Source organism: Anopheles stephensi, chromosome 3 (assembly GCF_013141755.1).
Source record: "Anopheles stephensi strain Indian chromosome 3, UCI_ANSTEP_V1.0, whole genome shotgun sequence".
Classification (NCBI taxonomy): Eukaryota; Metazoa; Arthropoda; class Insecta; order Diptera; family Culicidae; genus Anopheles; species Anopheles stephensi.
In genome coordinates this window covers 45,900,805-45,910,804 of record NC_050203.1, presented here as the reverse complement: position 1 = coordinate 45,910,804, position 10,000 = coordinate 45,900,805, and the positions used below count along the sequence as shown (strand labels likewise).

Sequence of the window (10,000 nt, the reverse complement as noted above, 5' to 3'; positions counted from 1 at the left end):
GTTCGTTTCGTTCCGAATTCGTGTGCGCTGGGAGCGTGTCTTTGTAATTGGTTTCTGTATTCATTCCCCCCGGGATGATTTGAAGTTGTTGAAGACTTATGCTAAAAGGCACGAAAAGCAATCCCTCCATGTTCTAGCCCAGGATCATACGATCCTCCATCTCTGAGATCGCTCCCATGTCGCGTGCTTGATGTTGAATAATCCTAACGAGAAGATCTGCAAAAAAAGGATCTTTCTTTTGCGCCTAGCGTGTGTCCAGTAACTTGTTGTGTATTGAATAAGAATGCGTGTGTGTTTGTGTATGTTTGTGTTTGTTTGTGTGTGTGTGTGTACGTGCGTGTATAAGCTAACGCAAAAGCAGCACAACAACCAAAAGTAACGACGGTCGATGAAGTATGTCGCCTGAGACAGATTGAAGCCTATGGGTTTCATTGCAGCACAGCACACATGGAAAATTTCTAAACACTCACAAGACCACCAGAGCAGCTGTAGCGAGATTTTAGATGTGAGATAATTAATGCCCAACTTTTCCATACAGACATGTGCTTCTTGTCGAACGACATCTACGACTACAACAGCGTTTCTCAGGGTAAAATCACCATTCCCAACGTCGATGACGGTGAGGAATGTCTGTTGACCGATGTAAGTGCCTACTTCCCAGATGTGCCAATCCTGGGACAGAATATCCGTTGTTGTGTCTCCACTCCACCGTGTTCCCATCTTGTGTCGACCGATCCGTTCACAACCGAATCATAATTGAACGATCGATGATCTCTGTGAGAAACAGAAGGAAAAGCATCGTACAACCGTCGTGCCGTTACGTTAATAATTCTTGCCACCCAAATCGAAAAATCGTTCGTTATCATTCGATTCCGACGTAAAGTTTGTATCAGCGATGTAATGTGACCCATTTGGAAAAAGCTAGATCGTAAAAAAGTCAGGAAAAAATGTAAAATTCATTCAAACTAAGCCCTTAGATCAACGTTTGAGATGAGATACTTTCGATCTTGTAAATAGAGCCGCGCTCTAACGCTTCCTTGCCATATGTACTAAACCTAGGTCGTAAGAATCCATTTGTGATGTATGTTCCTTGCGTGTTTGCTCAAGTCTGTAAGCCGGCGCCCGCAAAATGTAGCACTAAACGATTTCTTTCTCGTTCTCTTCACGCGAACCGACACCACCACCGGACATCACCACTATAGGAAGCCTTCAACGTGCTGGGTTTCACTCAGGAGGAGAAGGACAACATCTACCGTATCACTGCCGCTGTCATGCACATGGGTCGCATGCAGTTCAAGCAGAAGGGTCGCGAAGAGCAGGCTGAGGCTGACGGTACCGAGGATGGTGACAAGGTTGCCAAGCTGCTCGGTGTCGGCACTGACGATCTGTACAAGAATCTGCTGAAGCCGCGTATCAAGGTCGGTAACGAGTTCGTCACCAAGGGTCAGAACAAGGACCAGGTCACCAACTCGGTCGGTGCCCTTTGCAAGGGTATCTTCGATCGTCTCTTCAAGTGGCTGGTCAAGAAGTGTAACGAGACTCTGGACACCAAGCAGAAGCGTGCCCAGTTCATTGGTGTGCTGGATATTGCAGGTTTCGAAATCTTCGACGTAAGTATTTGGGGAAGGTTTGCACACGATAAATACAGTACCATACAACCAATCACACGCGTTACGCGAGTTCATACACAGCCTAGAGGCGAGTGGGCACACGATCCATGCTCAAATCCAACCATGGTGCGGCATATCGTTCCCATACGGGTTTATTTGTTCTTATTGGGTGACAAATTGTCGATGCTTCACTCTGTTGTGAACCTTTTCATAAGAGAATGTTTCCGATTCGAACCCATGCGCCCATCGTAGTTCAACGGTTTCGAGCAGCTCTGTATTAACTTCACCAATGAGAAGCTGCAGCAGTTCTTCAACCACCACATGTTCGTCCTGGAGCAGGAGGAATATAAGAAAGAGGGTATTAACTGGGCCTTCATCGATTTCGGTATGGACTTGCTGGCCTGTGTCGAGCTGATCGAAAAGGTGCCTACCCGCTGTTGGTTTGGTTTTTCTCTGTGAGCAGCTAGCATCCTCAATCGAAGGGTTGAGCTGCTACTGTTCGTTTCTGTCGATTGAATTGTTTTGAATGATCTCTCTAAAAGAAATGGCATGAGTTAGCTTGCCTCCGTACCGTATTAACTGATGTGTTTGCGTTTCAAGATGGTCCCTTCAAATAGCTGCATACGCACTGCATATGCACTGAATTGTACGGGTCGTCTTGTCGCAAACGAAAATCCCCGAACTGCCCGCATGGGAAAATCTGTGTTTACTCAACTCGTCCCACAGGCTCGCAGCGGTACGAAAGCACTGTAGTAAATCTATGGCCAACAATGCTTGGAAGGTAAATGAGTTTTTGGTGGCACAATACCTCTCAGCTCATGTTACATGTTAATGTGAACTAATTACCTTCATATAACTGTACCCAGGGAATGGAAAAGTGTTTTCCTCCCTATATAGGTTAGATGTTACCACCCATTGAATGATCTCCCATAAGAATCCAACATTCATTATGCAAAATGTGCTTGCACATAGCATGCCTGAAGGCATATTTCCACAAAACACTGTCACTCACTTTTACAACGGAACCATGTTAACCTCGGTCCTGTACGATTTGCCTAACTTCGTCCCGCCCCATCCCCCCATAGTTCAACGGTTTCGAGCAGCTGTGTATTAACTTCACCAATGAGAAGCTGCAGCAGTTCTTCAACCACCACATGTTCGTCCTGGAGCAGGAAGAATACAAGCGTGAAGGTATCAACTGGGCCTTCATCGATTTCGGTATGGACTTGCTGGCCTGTATCGATCTGATTGAAAAGGTACAACGGCGCACGGATGCCTCTTAACGACTTATCAGAGAGCGCTTCAATGCTGTGAGCCACACGTTTCCGAACTGTTTTGTCCAAGTGACCAATCTTCAACCAATGCGCTCTGTACACGCGAAAGGCCAATGAATGGTCCTTTGTACGTGATGTGTTTGTACCTCGCATTATACGTATTTTTTTCGGGAAAACGTGCTGTTAGAGAAACAGATTCCCGACTACAACTCCCACCGGGTCCAATAGTTGGACCGCCGGAAAAGACCGACAGAGCAAAGTCTTTTCTATCCTGGCTTATAACACGACAAACCACTGCACGGGCTGGCGAAGAAAATATGGAATTTTCTGACCAGGTTCCGCAGATGCAATCCACTACCCTTTCATTCATACTGTACCGAAATCTTCCACGTATCGAAATGATTTCGCACTGTCACTAACCACTCTCCATATGTTCCGCAACTTTTTCGTCCATTCCTCCCATGTGTGCCACATGTTGCTACTCTGTGTGTTTTGATCGGTTACGACTCGCGCCATACGTGACGATGGCTGCAGTTTAACGGATTCGAGCAGCTGTGTATTAACTTCACCAATGAGAAGCTGCAGCAGTTCTTCAACCACCACATGTTTGTCCTGGAGCAGGAAGAGTACCAGCGCGAGGGCATCGAATGGACCTTCATCGATTTCGGCATGGATCTGCAGCAGTGTATTGAACTGATCGAGAAGGTAGAGCTAACTCGGGACTGAACTCTGCCACCGCTGCCGCGCGCGCTATGCTCGATGCTGGAACCCGGTGTCCGCTGGCACCTGACTGGATGTGTTGTGTTGTGATTCATGTAGTTTTGTCTCATCTATCTACCTTCACCACCTACGGATCGGAAAACGAAGCTCAAAACCTTCGAACACGATCTCCACTTAACTGAACATCTTTTCTCTCTCTCTCCCTCTCTCTCTCTCTCTTCTCTCGCGTACCGCACATAACCCTGTACCATCCTGTATCGCTCTGTTTGTATCATCATTAACTGCCCGAACTGCCCGTACTGCCCATGTTCTGCCCACCCGATGGTCGTAAAATCTGCCATCTTTCGTCCTAATGTCTCTGCCCTTGCTCGTTGCGACACTGGCACAGAACAACGGTTTCAATCAGCTCTGTATCAATTTCACCAACGAGCGGCTACAGCAATTTTTCAATCACTACATGTTCATCCTAGAGCAGGAAGAGTACGAACGCGAAGGCATACAGTGGACGTTTATAGATTTCGGTCTCGATCTGCAGCCTACGATCGATTTGATCGAGAAGGTAGTACCGCATCCGTGGTAAAGCATCTAATCGCCTAGAAAACCGTCTACGCCTTGCGGAGCGCGGGAGTAGCCGTCAATGCTGCTCCTGGCGGAGCATTTTGCAGAGCAAAAGTTCTTTTGCTATTTTTTTTCTTTTGAAAGTAGTGTAAAAACAGGATGTCTGGTGCTTGGCACCAGTTTTTTGTTTTGTAAATTACGCTCGAAAGCGCAGCATTGAAGCTGTGTAGATTTTCTTCGTTTTGGCACCAGTTTTTTGTTTTGAAAAATTACGATCGAAAGCGCAGCATTGAAGCTGTGCAGATTTTCTTCGTTTTGTTTTCCCCTCGATTAAACCACTGTGAAATGATCGCAGAGGGTAGAGCTCAGAGCAACAGCAGTAACCCTTTTTCGCTATTTTGAATTCCAATTTCTGTGTTTTCCTGCTGTTGAAAAGAATTAGATTTTGTATTTTTATTCCGGGCATCATTTTTTCACACATTTTAACACATTTTGAACCTTGTTTTCTTGCCTCCTCCATCCAAACCGTAGTCATTTTGTGGATTTAATATTTTTTTCCTAGAATTAGCCGCTAATAACATTATGCTGCTTCGATGCTATTTGCTAAATCTACCAACCTGGTAAGTTCTGCGTGCGAGTGTGTGACCTGAAAATCACCCGTGAAAAACAAAAACCTGCCCACAGCTCTGACGAGCGACGTGTGGCAAGTTTCCACTAATGTAGTCGTAAAGTTAGAACGTTTTGCTTTTGTTTTTATTTTTGCTTCTTACGGAAACAGTGCTAATTGCAACAAATTGCTTTGCATGTCGACGGCTACCCGACCGTCCGAAGCGTCCGCAGCTCACTAATGGAATTGTTTTCTCTCGCCCCTCCTGCTCACGCCGGTAAACAGCCCATGGGTATCCTGTCGATTCTTGAGGAAGAGTCTATGTTCCCGAAGGCCACCGATCAGACCTTTGCTGAGAAGCTGATGACGAACCATCTCGGCAAGTCGGCTCCGTTCATGAAGCCGCGCCCACCGAAGCCAGGCATCCCGGCCGGTCACTTCGCCATCGGTCACTACGCCGGTGTTGTGTCGTACAACATCACCGGATGGCTTGAGAAGAACAAGGATCCGCTGAACGACACTGTCGTCGACCAGTTCAAGAAGGGTAGCAACGCCCTGATGGTGGAGATCTTCGCTGATCACCCAGGCCAGTCGGCTGATCCGGCCGCCGCCAAGGGAGGTCGTGGCAAGAAGGGCGCTGGTTTCGCCACTGTCTCGTCCTCGTACAAGGAACAGCTGAACAACCTGATGACCACGCTGAAGTCTACTCAGCCTCACTTCGTCCGTTGTATCATTCCCAACGAAATGAAGACGGCCGGTGTCGTTGATGCTCACTTGGTCATGCACCAGCTGACTTGTAACGGTGTACTTGAAGGTATCCGTATTTGCCGTAAGGGCTTCCCTAACCGCATGATGTACCCTGACTTCAAGCTGCGGTAAGTATCTTTGACGGAACGATCCAGCGTTACGCAACCAACGTGGAACGATTGCGATGATACAGCCGTCCCAAGCCGATCGAGGATGTCGACAACTGGATTCTGATCTCTTCGTCTCTTTTCTGTCTCTATTCCAATCCGTCCCTCCAATCTGTACCTGTCACGGTACTTGATGATTCCGTGCCCCCTCGCCCCGCCCCATACTTACCTCACCTCTGAATAGTTATCTGATCTTGGCCCCAGCTGCCATGCAGGCTGAGACTGAGCCGAAGAAGGCAGCCGAGAAGTGTTTCGAAGCCATCGGTCTGGACCCCGACTCCTACCGTATTGGTCACACCAAGGCAGGCATCTTTTTATTACCTTGAATTTTCTTCATGAAATCCACCTGTTGTCCGTCCGTGTCATCTGTCTTGTCCGTTTTTTTTTGTCTGAACCCATACGGTTCTAGCCGACACGATGAATACTGATCGGCCCTCTTGTCTTGTTCACCCCGCCAAGTCACCCCTGTACGTGTCTGTTATTCGTGTCGATTTGTTTTCCAGTTCAATGCATCGAACCCACCATCCCTCCAGTTCCGTGTACTTGGATGCATCTTTCCAAGCAATGTTCAACCCTACAAAACAAACAAGGACTTAGCCCTGTCGAACATTCGTTCATCTGTGCCGTTCCAACCATGTACTCATCACCTGTTTTTGTCCGTTTCTTTTTTTTTTCTCCTGTTCCACCCAACCTATGTGTTTCAATCGCCACCTGCACGCATTCGATCCAAATACATTTACAAAAACCCTTCGTCCAAACATCATGAACGATACCGGGCGAACAGGTACATGATCCTTAACCCTAAGGGCGTCGAGTCCGAGAAAGACTTAAAGAAGTGTGCCCAAGTCATCATGGATGCGGCCGGTCTCGACAGTGAACTGTACCGTCTCGGAAACACCAAGGCATGACCCCAGTTACTCTATATACCGTTTTACACTCTCTATATCATTACTCTGCCACCTAGTGTATTGTGCTACTGTTTGATGCCTGACTCCTCTGGGCCGATCGTCCGATCAAGCCTCCCCTCATACTTGCTTTCTTGTACGCCCTGCCCCCCGGGTTGTTTGCACGTAATGGAACCGACAATGAACGATCGAGGTTCCGGCGTTCGGGCGAACGTTGTGTTACTACTTCAATACTCAACGCCTCAACACCAAATCCCTCTGCTGATCAATGGGGATCCGCACTCTGCTTTGGTTGACTCTGCTATAACCGGTGCTGTGTCCACTCTCGTTTTGCAGACGATCACCCTTCTCCCTTTCACTCTTCCCCCAACACCACACTCTCTCTTCTCTCGCCCACTTTTTCTCTCTCTCTTTCTCTCCCTCTGTTTGTGTTGTCTCATGTCCCTGTTATTGGATCTCTATGCTCCACTTAGCTTATGTACGATCTAGTACAGTAACCTGGAATGATCCCAAATTTCTAATCACCGCCAAATGAATTGGTATCTGTTTCTCTTTCTCTTTTCTATACCCGTACATCTACAATTGATTCCATTGCCGAATTGTGCCAACAAAATGACCAACAATTCGGTTCGAAAATTTGCTCATACAACTAAACCTCCGCCAATAGCTACAAAATCCTGAACCCGAAAGCCGTCGAGGGTATGGACGTCGAAAAAGAAGGTCGCAAAATTGCCTCACTGATCATCGAAGCCGTTGGGCTGAATGCCGATCAGTACCGTTTGGGAAATACCAAGGCATGAATGAACATTCGATTTAGTAAACCGTGTTACAAACTTTTTCTTCCGCTGCAAATTGGCCTCAGTAGCAACATTGGCATTTTCTAGATCCTTACGAATAGTATCGCGCCACACGCGATAGTGCTGGTAGTATTAGCGGAGCGGATTAGTTAGCCGTAGTTGTAGTAGCTGAATCAGTAGATGGACTTCCGATTGATTGTACACATTAGCTCTCATTGACCCCGGGTAGCGAGGTTGCACGAACAAGACCGTGAACCTTGTGTCCCCTAGCCTCCCCCACTTCCAGGAATGTATCGAACTCGTCTCGAAATCAGCGGAACCCATCGCACATCCACTTGCAAAACTGACTGAATGCGGTGTGTATCCGTCCGTTTTCGATTCGAAACCCGAACCCGCAAACACTTGACTCGATGCGTTCCTCTGTATCATATGTTCCACTGCCCTGTTTTACACCTCCAAACACATTTATTATTGCACGATGTATTTTTTATCTCTTCACACCACAATCTCCATCAACCGCCACCACCACCTCCAACCACCACTACACGATCCCGTTGAAACGCAGATACAAAATTCTGTGCCCACAACTCATCAAAGAGCCTTGCTCGCCAGAGAAAGTGACTCAGATCGTACTCACCCACATACAGCTGCCGGAAGAACAGTTCCGCATGGGCAAGACCAAGGTATAGCTGGCTGGTCTATCATGTGCGCCATCCGATCGAGCCTGTCACTCGCCGACTTACACTCGCTTACATCTATGTGTTGCTCTGCTCATCCCCGAAATGCCACACCCTGCTCGCAACACATGGAAAAGTGTTGCGAGCGAGTGGGACTGCGTAAAAATACTCTTCGCCAACCTCGCTTCAAATAGCTCACTGACTCACTAGCACCCCACTCTGCCCGAGCAAAATCTGACGGCAATAAATGCTTAATCTCTCCTCACAATTACCATCCTTCTTCCTGCCATCCTTCCAAGCAGCTAACGAAAGTCCACAATATTGCACCCGTAACTCTTTCATCTTAATATTTGCTTCCTACCGTAGCCGCGTTAGCCTCGACTCACATCTATATGTACGTGTGTTTTATATGTGTCCTATACCTGTATGTGCGTGTGTCGTGTCCTTCATATCACTCCGTTTCACCCGATTTACCCGATCCATCCAAAAACCTCATCAATGAAATAGCGCACCGCAGACGGCGACACCCTTCTCTAACCGGTTGTATTTCTTTTTCCACACGGCACTGTCGTATCGCTGTGATGGACCCCCCTGCATAACTTGTCGCTGCCGAAAAACAGGTCTTCTTCCGTGCCGGTGTCCTGGGTCAGATGGAGGAGTTCCGTGATGAGCGTCTCAGCAAGATCATGTCCTGGATGCAGGCCTGGTGCCGTGGTTACCTGTCGCGTAAGGAGTTCAAGAAGATGCAGGAACAGCGCGTCTCCCTGGAGATCGTCCAGCGCAATCTGCGCAAGTACCTGAAGCTGCGTACCTGGGCCTGGTGGAAGTTGTGGCAGAAGGTCAAGCCTCTGCTTAACGTTTCCCGTGTTGAGGACCAGATTGCTGTGAGTATTTATAGGCTTTTAGCAAACACATGCGGCAGCATGTGGCGTCGTCATCGTACTGGTCGCCTACTTGCGTCACCACCGGCTAGCACTAGCCCCCACCAGCGGAACCGGAGGGATGTGATGCTGGTTGATTGACGGCTGCGAGCACCTGTCACTGGAATATTTTACGCCGCGCTGATGATGTAGATGACCTGTGCACTCCCCTATTTCCCAAGCAGGGACACACATTTTCACCTGGCGTGAGTAGTATGATGAAATGCTCCGCGATACCTACCGCTGAAACCGGCCTTTAGCACCGGTGTGACTCATGCGGCAAAGTAGAGCTGCAACATGTGTCCAGGGAAGTTGTGGGAGATGAGATCTAAATTTAAGAATTCGATCTTTTCCGACCAAGATCCGTTCCATCCGTTTGATTCCAAAAATACAGCTGGCTGGCAAAGGGCAAGAGCCAGGGCAGGAAGTAACGTGTTTCGCATTCTTCCACCTTCAGGCGGGGGGGCGCGTTGGATGGGGATATAATTTGAGTGCTAATGATGGAAAACAAGGCCACCCGGTCTGTTATGGTATCCAGCCCCACTTAAGGCACGGTTTTTCTTCTTTTTTTTCCACTCCACTCCACTGGGAATGAGCGGAAAGGTATCCTCAGATTATTTATTCAATCGCAGTGGATTCGGACATCGTGCTTGTGCTATTTTCGTTCCGTTAGCGGAGATGCTATAAAACGTGTTTTTAATGCGATTCGGTCCCGCCACACGCACCAGCTAGGAGGCACCGCTAGGTCCGTGTGTGGGCGATGCTGGAAAATTCGGAAAATTATTACTCAACCGTAGGAGATGTAGTGCAGATTGCTCTCCGCGCGCATGCACACGAAGAACGCGAGTTGCGAATGTCATATGCGTGTCAATCGGAATGCGCATGAGTGTGTTGGGTGCGAAGGTGGGATGTGAGCTGATGATGATGATGATCACTTACCACACCTAGGGAGCTGGAGCTGTCTGTTCATTTCCATCCCGGCTCCAGTCGACTGTGGGACACAGTGTGCGGACCTCTA

General features: G+C 48.1%; 2 protein-coding genes across 47 annotated transcripts in view; both read left to right on the top strand.

The window, feature by feature from the left end:
• LOC118511070 (myosin heavy chain, muscle) overlaps nucleotides 1–10,000 on the top strand; it is a 25,567-nt gene that overhangs the window by 6,088 nt on the left and 9,479 nt on the right. For 6 of the 46 annotated variants that reach the window (XR_004906108.1, XR_004906107.1, XM_036053686.1 and 3 more), the window contains exons 6-11: nucleotides 539–642; nucleotides 1,203–1,610; nucleotides 2,696–2,866; nucleotides 5,055–5,644; nucleotides 7,256–7,382; nucleotides 8,683–8,946. Coding sequence is in view for 44 of the 46 variants with exons in the window: in XM_036053686.1 (XP_035909579.1) it covers nucleotides 539–642; nucleotides 1,203–1,610; nucleotides 2,696–2,866; nucleotides 5,055–5,644; nucleotides 7,256–7,382; nucleotides 8,683–8,946 (1,664 nt within the window). In the remaining 2 variants the exon portion in view is untranslated. Of the gene's footprint in view, nucleotides 1–538; nucleotides 643–1,202; nucleotides 1,611–1,862; nucleotides 2,034–2,695; nucleotides 2,867–3,418; nucleotides 3,590–5,054; nucleotides 5,645–5,867; nucleotides 5,986–6,467; nucleotides 6,586–7,255; nucleotides 7,383–7,950; nucleotides 8,069–8,682; nucleotides 8,947–10,000 lie in introns of all 46 variants that reach the window. The other 40 variants (XM_036053718.1, XM_036053714.1, XM_036053727.1 and 37 more) reach the window with 20 other exon arrangements.
• On the top strand, nucleotides 3,596–5,047 carry LOC118511132 (myosin-7-like). The gene is made up of 2 exons (XM_036053866.1): nucleotides 3,596–4,163; nucleotides 4,725–5,047. Exons 1-2 carry the CDS (start codon nucleotides 3,957–3,959, stop codon nucleotides 4,728–4,730), a joined length of 213 nt encoding a protein of 70 aa, XP_035909759.1. The 5' UTR covers nucleotides 3,596–3,956; the 3' UTR covers nucleotides 4,731–5,047.